This window comes from Neopsephotus bourkii, unplaced genomic scaffold, assembly GCF_033783945.1.
Source record: "Neopsephotus bourkii isolate Nb327-2 ecotype Australia unplaced genomic scaffold, CSIRO-AGI_Nbou_v1 NB_1053, whole genome shotgun sequence".
NCBI classification, from domain to species: domain Eukaryota; kingdom Metazoa; phylum Chordata; class Aves; order Psittaciformes; family Psittacidae; genus Neopsephotus; species Neopsephotus bourkii.
Genome location: NW_026901542.1, coordinates 1,999,584 through 2,011,602, shown reverse-complemented (window position 1 = coordinate 2,011,602; position 12,019 = coordinate 1,999,584). Strand labels below are relative to the sequence as shown.

Sequence of the window (12,019 nt, the reverse complement as noted above, 5' to 3'; positions counted from 1 at the left end):
GTAACACTTCTGTGCACTTCATCTATCACATCAAATAATCATTGCAGGCATGCTTACGTTAGAGCCCTACTGTTTAATACCATTCCTTACATTTCATAGATGAAAACATGAGGTACAGACTAAGAAGTGCTCACAGGAATTAATAAAATGTAGGATGGAAATATCTGCTCATCAGTCCAGCTGAGAAAATGAGGTCAGAACAAAGCTATGACAAACTTCACAATCCCATTATCCACTCCACCACCATTTAAGAAGGTGCAGGTATCCTTCCACTGTACTGGAGCCCAAAGGTGCTGCAGTCACAGAAGCAAATATTAGACCAAAAAATTCTCTGAAGTCATGTAAAAAGTGTGCCTGATCAGGGAGATGCACCACATTATTTAAACACCCAGAATAACAAACCAAAGTTGCTATCATTATGCCTCCTTATCCTATCCTCCTACCCTATCCTTACTAAACAAATACTAAAATACAGACTTTTGTGTCATACCATTTATTTAATCTGCAGTTCAAACAATACAACTAGAAACCACTTTTCCACTATCAGCTTTTACTTCAACAGATGACCTTTCCCACATCCCTGCCATTTTACTCTTCTGCTCTACAAGCTGTTTTGATAACAAAGAAAAATTACCTAAATAGTCCCGCTCTATGCACAACAGTACTGTAAAGTCTTGTAAAATACCTGTATTCAGGGTGCCTGTATTCAGGATGATCATCTCTTGGCCACCTGTATCCTGATTCATCCTGGAAAATATACATGCAAAACAACTGTGTGACATGGATCTTAATATCAGATGTCAGGTACAACTGGTTGCCAAATGGTACTTATTTACTGCAAAACCAAAGCATTTCATGAGCTAAAAGAAAGTATTAGTCATTCACAATAAAATTCCTCTCTACCCCATTCCTCCTATTTTCTTTCTTTATCGATACTTGAAGAGAACAACTTTGCAATGCTGTACAAAACAAAAACTACAAAAATTTCCAACTGCATACGTAGGAATATAATAAATATATAGACATAGGAATACGTAGAAACATAAACATATTTTTAAATAAAAATTTCCTTACTGAAATATAAATTATCACTAACAGTTTGAAATTACAGAATTTCAAAGAGCTGGATTGGACAAAGCAACAGAAATGACCTGTCAAAGGGATCATAAATTTTGTACTTAACTGTAGCTAATGGGGATAAAAAAATGCGTTCAGCATCATGCCAGAATTATTACAAGTGAACAACTGTGTGAATTAGAAGGACAGGTACACAATATTCAGCAAGCTGCATGTGCTAGGACTTGTTAAATAGAAAGACTTTCCAGTCATTCTTTTATTCGTCCAGGTAACTTTGCACTGCATTACTGAGAGGACTTCTGGACGCTTTTGTTTTTCCAGTTCAGGCTCTGAGCTTCCCATAGAGTGACACAAGGGCTCTTTTTTAAGTCAATAAAGCAGCTAGGAATCACAAGAAGCAACAAACAGGTATTACCATACAATCACAAGAATTTTAAAGCATGGTAACTGCAAAAAAGCACCAAGTATCAAAACCCGGATGTTTTTCCTATTAATTCTATTACAGTTTATGGGAACAGCAGTAACATCAATGCTCTGTCTGAAACAGTATTTTAACTGTTCAATATTCAAGCATTAACAAGAAGACAAATATCATAAACATGCAAGAAGAATCACCTTACGTACACCTCGATGTGGAGGGCCACTTCTTCGGTCATGGCCAAAACTGCGATCCTCTTCATAGTCTCTGTACTCAGCGTGACCGTAATCATTATACCGACTGTAATTCCCTTCTCCAGGTCTTTCAAGCAGTGGTGGTTTCTTGGGCCCAACGTTTACTACTCTATGGTAATTATCCTAAATCACAAACCAAACAAAATCATACTGCTTTTAACGGCTGGAAATCTGTAGTAAATATGCAAAAGTAAAACCAAAATATTATTTCCAAATATGGCACTCTAATAATCTTGAAGCTGAAATAGCACAGGGGAGCAAGCAACGTTAAAAATCATGCCAGTCTGGTGGTGGAATAATTTATTAGATCTAATTGGAGAGCATTCAGATGTAATCCCAAAGCATTAGAAGTTTCATTACAGAGGGAAAATTTTTAACATGGTTTAAGTCTCTTTTCAAAATTTAAAGCAGTAGCATCAGCTAATTTATTTGTCTAATCATTAGCTACATATGTTCCTCAGAGCCTTTTACATTAACTTAGGAATTCAACAGAAAGTACAACTGTAATGCCTGCCAAACAAAACACCCGTTAAAAGTACTAACAATTTTCTTAATGTCAGTAACATCCTCCATGCTATGGAGATTATAGAGAAGACAGTCCTTGCTTCACATCTACGTGCTAATCTGAGCAGATAAGCACTTTCTCAATGCAATGCAGTAGGCAATCTGGTTCAAGTGACAATGTTTTAACACTCAGTTTTTCTTTTAATGCAAGTCTTGTATAGCTTTTTGCTAGAATGCTAAATTAATTTATTGCATTTCCTTCAAATAAGATGTCATACACCATTTACCAATTACAGAAATCATACAATGCTTAGTGTTGGAACGATCATCTAGTTCCAACTCCTCTGCCATGGACAGGGATGCCTCACACTAGACCATGTTGTGCAAGGCTCTCTCCAACCTGGCCTTGAACACTGCCGGGGATGGAGTATTTACCACTTCTTTGGGCAACCTCTTCCAGTGCCTCACCACCCTTAAAGTACTTCTTCCTTATACCTAACCTGAACTTCGCTTCTGTAAATTTAATTAAACACAAATTGCACAGCTGCAAAAGAAACAAATTCAATTTTCTAGAACCAAATATTATACAAGCCAACTGCAAATAAAACGTAAACAAAACCATGAATGTAAGACCTTATGTTTAACGTCTTTTTCCTCTAGCAAGATAATTTTTCTATGGGCCTTAAAAACTCAAGCTATAAATGCAGATACATGAATTAACATGTGCAATTTGGATGGGGGAAAGATACTTAAACTGTTTTTTCTTTTTTTAACAGTGAAATTCAAACTCTAATGCACCAAAGGTTTTTGTAGAAAAATACATGAAATTCACAAACTACTAAATAGCATCATGCAAAAATTAGCTAGCTCTGAGTTCAGAGACCATCCCAACAAATTCACTAGAGGGCAATCCAAAGCCAGTCTACAGACGTTCTGATGCAAAGTAGAGATTACAGACACATTCATATGCAGCCACACTGCTTCATCTACCCTTGCCTCACTGAGCATCCTCCATGTGAATATTTTTTCTTAGTTTGGTGTCTTACAAAAAAGACGTTCTCTGAAGCTAAAATTAAGATGCTCCACGCTTAAACGTTACCCAGAAGTCCCCATCACATAACTATACTGACATACAGAAGGCTACTTACATGAAACCTCAAGGTGTACCCACTTGTGCTAAGTGCTTGCAATTTCATGCTATTTAGCAGGATCTGAAAGCATGTGTTTCAAGTATAATCTGTACTCGATATATAATTAGCACCCAGATTAGATTAGGACAACTCTCTTGCTCTCTCAAGTAAGAGATACCATTCTGTACCATTGTAATGCCCCAGGTCCAACATATTAACCTATCAGCAAATGCTGAGCGCATTCACACACTGAATAAATTAATTCCACTTTACTTGTCTAGTCAAAATTAAGTCAGAGATCTATACATGGACACAGATAAAATGGTACAGGCTTACAAGGACAGAAATTGCCTGCCAAATATTTTGAATCAGCAGAGCTGTATGAGAAGGAATTTCATGTCCACCTTTCAATAAAGCAGAGTGACACCACATCCTTGTTTGCCCATCTACTGAGGGTATAGTTCTGGTGCAGATGGATGGCATTGATTGTGATAAATGAGTGTATTCAAATAGTCCCTCCATCCCCAGTTCCAAACGCATGTACTATAAAGTTAGCACTGAACTAGAGAGTCAATTCTCCCATCAAAATGAGCTTATAACATCTTTTAAATTGTGAATTTTCATAACATATATGCCATCATTATTCTCTGGACAGCTTGAAAGACTGCAAGAACTTAGGAATGTCACTGTTGCAGTGGTTAAATCAAATTATCAATGTGTTAGTCAAGTCAAACATTGGTTAAAAAAAAAAATCTGTAAAAATATATTCTGCCTTTCTTTATGTCCTATTGCCAATGAGAAATATTTTGGAAAAGCAGCTAAATCCCCTATGCAAACTTATCTGATTTCCAGTTTGCTGAAAATGCAGAAATGTTGTTGCTGCCTCTAAAGAGAGTTAAATACATCACGGAGCAGCTAAACACTAATACACTACTCAATAGAGAACACTACATAATTAGTTACCAAGTTACCAACACTGGCATGCTTCCAAAACAGCAAGCTGAATGCATGGTAGAGGGAACCCAGAAAGTATGCTAAATCAGCTGTGCTATTATTCCAACATTCAAATTTAAAAGAAAAGCCAGAAAACAGGCAGAGGTATCTGAAATTTTACTTTGCCAAATGTACATTGCACAGCATGCAAACGGAAATGCCAAAAAGTATTCTTAATGATCTATTTAAGGTGTAATAGCTCAAAAAAATACATCATTCAACCCTGGCACACTAAACCCTGGGATTTTCTAAAAGCATTCTAAAGTTATTCTATAGCACAGCAAGCACAGCTTCTGTAGTTGCCTTCACAAGCATAACATACAGTAAAAGTCTCCATGCCTATAAAGTACATTTCCATCAACTCTGTTCTTGATAAGCACTTCCCTTACGATGCTCTAAAACACAGTTTCTTTAGCAAGGGTATATTTGTAACATTTATTATAAACATTTTCTTTTATACTTTAAGCATCATAATAAAAACTGCATCAGTGACAACAATACTGAACGTAGGCATTCTACCATCTCACAGCACTTCAAAGATGTATTAACATAAACAAAAAGTCTAGGGAAAAATACAACATCATATGGCCTTTGGTCCTCCAGAAGTTATTAAAAATCCTGTGTTTAATAACAGAAATAATTACACATACAAAAAAATCAATACATATATTCTAAAACATTTTCAACAGATTTGGAAAAAAAAATAATCCCCAAAACCAAACAGACAAGTTTAATTTTGTAGGCAACCTATTACCTCTGTGTAAATGCATTTGCTAGATTGTTGGCTTAAATGAATGAAAAAAGGACGGATCTTGGGGTATACTAGGAACTTAAATACATACATAAATCAAGCCCTTATGGTACAAGCCATGGCATAAAGATATAGTATAATGCTGAAGAAAAATGCTACAGACTTACATTAGGATGCATCCTTGGAGGTGGACGTTCTCTTGGAACTCTTTCATAGTCATATCGCCCTTCAGACCACATTTCATCTCTTCGATATGACACTAAAGACAATAAAAATCCAACTAGCCAAAACCAGACTCATAATGAGCAGAAGAGAGGATAGTAAGCATAGAAATAAAGGTTCCTGGACTTCTCCCAGTATAATGTATTATTCACAAGCCCTGTACATAAACTTATTTTTCTAATTAACACTTTTAAAAGTGAGTCTATCTATTTACAGAAACTAATGAACTCACAGTACGTTCAAGAACAACCAAAAAACTGGAAATTAGTGTGGTATAATCAGGATAATTACAGGACTTAGGTACTATAAACAGCTCTATTGAAATATATGCACATTGCAAATACCAGGTGTACATATAAATTCATACACACATACCTTATAGCAATTTTGATATTGCTCTGCTAAAAATAGAGGACTTCTTTTTAGAAAGAGTTCAACTCCTATTTATTAGATTGAAGAATATCTACATTTTTATATAATATAATAACTTCAAATTATTTCATCATTCTCAACCATCTGGACAGAGGTTAAAAGACAACACACCATCCAGTTAGTACAGAGCTCCATGTTTTAAATACATAAATGAAATGCATCCTTCACATGGAGATTTTTCCTGTTTTAAATTGCGAGCCAGCAGAACACAAAAATTCCTCTTTCCAGAAAAAGGTTACTTAGATAAGTAACTAAATACAGGTGGAAAAGAACCATTGCCATAAGAGATTCTATTCATGCTCTGTTAGACAACACAAACTTGAATCATAGAATAGTTAGGCTTGGAAAGGACCTTAAGATCATCTAGTTCCAACCCCCCTGCCGTGGTTCCAACCCCCTACCTAACACTAGACCATGTCACCCAAGGTTTTGTCCAACCTGGTCTTGAACACCACCAGGGATGGAGCATTCACAACCTCCCTGGGAAACCTGAAATCTTTCTGATTATTAAAAAGGTGACAAATTATATACCATACATCACTGAAAATAGGAAAGAAATTGCTAGAACTATATTTTTTGAAGTTTCCCTTCACAAAGGTAGTTCTAGACATTAAAAATGATCAGTAAGAAAAAGAAACAGCAGTGCACATTCAGAAAGAGAAATAACATTATCTACTTTCACAGAAAAACCCCCACTGAATATTGACTTATGAGGTTATATAAAAATATTATTACAGATGTGAAGAATCAACATGACACAAGGGTTTATTCACTGTCAACAGAAGTTGCACTGCCTCAGATACATATTTTTGTTAGGGGGCAAAAAAACCCAAAAATCAAACCAAACCAAAACCCTCACATACTTACTTTTCTCTCAGTTTTAGCAACTCTACTTCTGAATATCCATTCAATTACCTACAAACAATAAGAAACGGGAGTTAGCAAAATATGCATATATATTCATAACTGCATTTTTTCTTGTAAGTAAACCAGGCATTTGAAATCGAAATCTTTCAACTGCCCCCCACGATCTGTCTGAATTAGTACACAGTAACTCGCTACACTCAACTAACAAAGAATATGAACTACTCAGCTGAACTCACAATGCCAAAAATCTCGCCATGATAAACTGTTATAGATACAATACTTTCCTAATAAATTCCAGTTTTCTCTCCCTTTTATCATCTTTTAGTCACTACCTCAAGTCTCAGTTTTCCTTCCATTTGTTAGCAAAAGCTTTCAGAAACTACTATAACTGCTTTCTTAAAAACACTCAGAAAAATACTTAATATATTCACTTGATATTAATTTAGCTATCTTTGAATATCATTAAGGACAAAAAAAATAAGACTCAGCTGCATGTGATGAGAGGCTAATGAAAAGTCTTAAGAGAAGCTTTTCCTTTGGTAACAGTAAAGCCTGATGAAGTAGCTCTTTTCTCAACTGTTCTAAGCCTTCATGATCAGAGATTTTGACCCTACCAGAGGTACAAATGAGCCAGAGAACCCTCTTAAAACATTGTTCCATTTTATAACAGTCTTGACCTAAGTATGTTCCATAACCAAGACACCACACTAGTATGATGTAGCCTCAGGTCTATAAATCAAAAACTGACTAAACCAGTTGAGTTTGGTTGATCCTGGTTTTGGTAGGATAAGAGCTAGAGGGTCTGCTGTCCCTGCCCTCTCCAGTAATTCTGAAACCACTGGTCATATTGCTGTATTTGTTGGTCAGGCATATCCATCAGAAGCACCTTCCTGCCACTTTCACAGTAAACTCAACTTTTTTTTGTTTAGCTTTTGTGAAGCCTTAAAAATTCACATCAAGGGCCACACGTGCATTAACTGTTCTTAGGCCAACTTTATGCCCTCCTTCTCTTATCACCAGAAGCGATGTGGGACATGGGGTGATATCACCCATATCACTCTATCCGCTCCCACTGTCCCCACAGTCCTCTTTTCTTTGTACCTAGAACAGCACCTGGAAACTCCTGTGTGTTACATGTACCAGGGGCAGGGGACAGAATTAGCTGAAGCAAGACAAATCATTATGCTGGCAACAGCATCATGTGCTCCTTCTCAAAACCTTTGCCACTGGTCCCTCATGCCCAAGCCTTGCCCCAAGGTGGACCATTCCTTCTGTCCATTCCAGCTCAGGGCTGGAGAGCACCAGCCTCCCCTGGAGCCCACCTGTCTCTCATATGCCCCCAGACACTGGTACCTGAGGGCCAGCCTCACTCAGTTCTTAGACCAACAGCAAGTATCGAAAGCTGAATTTAGATAAGGTTTTCAAGTGGAGGTTTTTTTTGTCATTTTTGATATATACAGTAGTGTCCATGGCCTGCTGACTGCAGCAGCTACTTGAAATAGTTAATTGAACACAACAGTCAAAAGGCAACATGCTTCAGGTAAGTGCTGCTGAAGTGAATGCAAGCTTCCACATCCTGCTGCTCTGTCAGGCAAGCCACCTCCCAGCATCCCAACGCACACCACCAGCAGCAGGCACCAGGCACTGACATTCACGTACACTCTCTGTTATGTTATCAGGCAGCAAGGCTGGAAAAAAGCATTGCAAATACTCCCAGTTTTATCACTGTTGACTCACCTCACTGAAACTAGCACGAATTATCACCAGTATTTTGACAAAACAAAAGCATAAGCTGGACACAAAGTAGAGATACACTATCAGGAAAAGTCAACAGACTGAGGAAAAAGAATCACAATTGCATAGATAAGTAGTAAGCATAGAGGTGGAAAAAAAAAAAATCCAAGTGAGAATACTTTGCACTGAGAGAAGCGAAATGAAGATTAACCAGAGTACATTGCTCAAAATGCTGGTAAGGAAAAAAAGTAGGAGGAAACTAAACAGACAGGGATCAATGACATAAAGTAAGGATGCATTTGAAAATACCAAAAAGAAAAAAAACAGATGAAAATTAATTTCCCAGGATCTTGAGCATATTTAATCTGTTTCTAATGAAAAAAACAAACAAACAAACAATTTCTTAAATGACGTGACCTAACCCAGCCTTAATAACAACAACAAAAAACCTGAACTCCTGGGATTAATATGAGAAGATTCCACTAACAAGGTTTCAAGAGATCAAGGCTCACGTTTACTATGCTGCATTCACATCCATCTGTTCCCACAGTAAAAAGTTGTTCTACAATAAAGATTAAAAAACGCTACATTTTTGTTTCACACCTAACACCACCGTCACTCATATTGACTATTTTCTATTAGTATAAACAGCAAAGATAGTTGATATTTCTTTAATATAGTGACATATAATCACTTGCTACATTAATTTAAACAACCTCTTCCTATTTTTGATCAGATGGTTTTCCCTAAAGCAAGGTCTTTATTTTCCTCAAATAAAGACACCCCAGTGTATGCAGAAGCCAATCTATTAACATAGCACAAACTACTCTGCTGTGGCCAGCTGCCAAGAATGGCTTTGCTCTGATTATCTCAGCAATATATCCTGTTCTGTGCTCTGTAACCGATGTAATACAAAACTGGTTTCTCCATCAAGGAGATTACATGGGTCACTCAAACTTCAGATTTTTTTGCACAACTGGATCTTCTCTATCTATCAATCGTTTTTTATTTTTGTTTCCTAAATAATATATGCTAAAGAAAAATCTGACACATTTGCAAAAGCCCTACAGTACTCTTCAATATTTGTTCACAATTCTTGCCTGTTTACACTCACTCAAGACATCAGTTTTCATCCTGGCTAGAAATAGCTACTTCTCCAGGATTCACAATTTTCCAGTGTGTGCTATCAGCCTTCTGCAGATCCACATTTTTGTTTCAAAAACATTCAGCTTTCTAATCCAGATGTTCACATCTTGCCACGTGTGAGCAAAGCACAAAACCGATGCTGTGCTCTAAATGCAGTGGCAGGCAGCTGCCATACCTCTGATGCTACTGGGACATATCTGGCTTTATACTGTTACTTTGACAAATGCGGGCCAGCTCTGCCTCTCCTCCGCTTTGAAAAGCTCAGATTCTTTTGTATGAGTAAGGGTTAGGAGAAATGCTCAGAGAATTGCAACTTCTTAGACATATCATGGACAATTTTGCAACAGGTACTGCTTTGAGGACAAAGGCAGAAAATACCACCTTTTCGTCCAACAATTAGAATCTCTGTTTAATAATGCTTCAAAGATAATAATGCTTCAAAGATATCCCAGTATCTCTTACCCAGACAGGAAGCAAGACACACAACTGAGTCTGGAGGAACAAAAAGGTAACTTTCCTTCCCCCATACTTGGGACATGCAGAAAACACTGAACAGACATACTTCTCTACTGATAAGATGAAAAAGCAGAAGTGTAAGAGCAGAGGGAGAAATCCACCATAACAGTATATAAAACACTCTGAGGGTGGCACTGAAAAAAAAACAGGAATACAAAGAGAATCCATCTCTTTCTAATAACAAACGTTAGGCTGTAAGATTTTCAAAAGCAATTAGAAGCATGACTGCAACAAATCTAGTGTATTCAGCCTAGATATGAAATAGCTTGAAGGAAGAGGCTTTTTCCCAATCTTTCCTGACCCGTTCACAATAATTTGACTTAAAATAAGACAAACGAAAAAAAAAGGAAAAAAGGAAAAGAATATTTAAAGAAGCACTGACCACAAAAGTCAGCTCCCACCTCAAAAGGGGAAAAAAGCCAGAAATGTGTAAACTGAGTGAAATCAGCAGCAGCACTCTGATGAGGATTTACAATCCCTCTGGTTCAGTGTTCTTACCACATCCTTCTAATATATCACTGGGAGCAAAAGAAATGGAGGCAATGAGTTGAGGGTTATATTAATACAATGACTGATGTATTACTGCTTATCTTTACCTGAACACCTGCAATTCCCAACGTCCCATCCTTCCTAAGTGTCAGTGCTACCAAAAGAATATTCTACCAGGCTGCAACAGGACTGCTACACTAGCAACATCAATGAAAACAACTGCATGGATCACTGCCTCCAACGTGACTTTCCATCTTGCAGCACAAACATTTTTGCAACAAAATGTGTCAGTTCACCATACTGCTGCCACAACAGGTCAAAACTGCAATGTTTTCTACATTTACTCTTGGAAGTACCAACCAACCCTGAATATTTCACCCAAATAATAGTATTGAACTCTACTCACTGCTTGCACAGATTCGGTCAGTTTCCACGTCCTTTTGTGTCCTTCTGACAGAGACTTTGTTTCCTTGAAGTCCCAGACACCTCAGATAAAGAATTATTAAGACTACCCATGAAAACACTAATGCAGGGCAAAGAGAAACGTGGATGAGAATGAAGAACCATGGAAAGCACACGGATAGTGTTTAAATACTAATACAGGCTTTAAATCTACTACAGACACCCTGTTGTTAAGCTAAGTGTAAAGACTTATTCCAGTAGTTCTAAGGAAATCAGCTGAGTGACACACTTATGTCTTGTTTATCCTTCTAGAAGCATAAAGACACTGATGCTGCACCCTCATACCCACAAGACACCTCACTGGAAGCATTTACAACGTGGTTTATGCAGCCTCCAAACATTCGTTACCCGTTGTTAAAGTTTAAATTAACTCTCAGGCGTACACACAAGTGGGATCATCCTTCCCTTCAAAACAAAACCACAAATTAAACTGCAAACTGAGATCACTTGTGGGTTTAAAAAGGGGTGAAAAGATAACGTTTACAAAAGCCATTCCCGTTGGCACTCAGCAACCCCACCCATGGGCGCTTTTCCTTCCCGGTTCCTCCCCCCACCCCATCCCGCCACTTCCACGTACCCAGCCTCCCCAGAGACACAGAGGAATAAGGAACCAGGGTGGGCAGCCGGACGCAGCTCCCGAAGTCCCCTCGGGGCCGTCCCCCCAGCCCCAGGAGCGGCCTTACCGACGCTTCCGCGACCACCCGAGCACGTGTCCGCAGCGCGACAGCGGGGAACGGGGAGGAACAGGCCCCCGGGCGCCCCGCAACGCCTCACAGGGCAGCCGGGCGGCAAACCGCTGCCACGGACCGGGGGCCCACGTTGAGCACAGCAAAGCGTCACGTTCACTCCACGAAAGAGGGAGGTCAGGCAGCAGCTCCGAAGCACCGAGCACGGACCGCGACCCCGGCACCCCGCTCACCCGCCTCTCCCTGGCGCGGCGCGGCGCGGCACGCAGCTCCCTTCGCTACCGCCGCACCTCTACCGCCGCTTCCGGCGCTCCCCTGACGTCATCGGAAGCGTCCTC

At 38.8% G+C, this 12,019-nt stretch overlaps 1 protein-coding gene across 2 annotated transcripts in view; it reads right to left on the bottom strand.

The window, feature by feature from the left end:
• Positions 1–11,939, bottom strand: part of PPHLN1 (periphilin 1) — a 70,777-nt gene extending 58,838 nt beyond the window's left edge. The window contains exons 1-5 of one of the 2 annotated variants that reach the window (XM_061361181.1): positions 10,940–11,939; positions 6,649–6,696; positions 5,295–5,386; positions 1,693–1,872; positions 686–747 (exon numbers count right to left, since the gene is read on the bottom strand). In XM_061361181.1, coding sequence (XP_061217165.1) covers positions 686–747; positions 1,693–1,872; positions 5,295–5,386; position 6,649 — 335 coding nt within the window. In that variant the 5' untranslated portion in view covers positions 6,650–6,696; positions 10,940–11,939. The remainder of the gene's footprint in view (positions 1–685; positions 748–1,692; positions 1,873–5,294; positions 5,387–6,648; positions 6,697–10,939) is intronic. The other variant, XM_061361182.1, reaches the window with a different exon arrangement.
• Between the last annotated feature and the right edge of the window lie 80 nt (positions 11,940–12,019).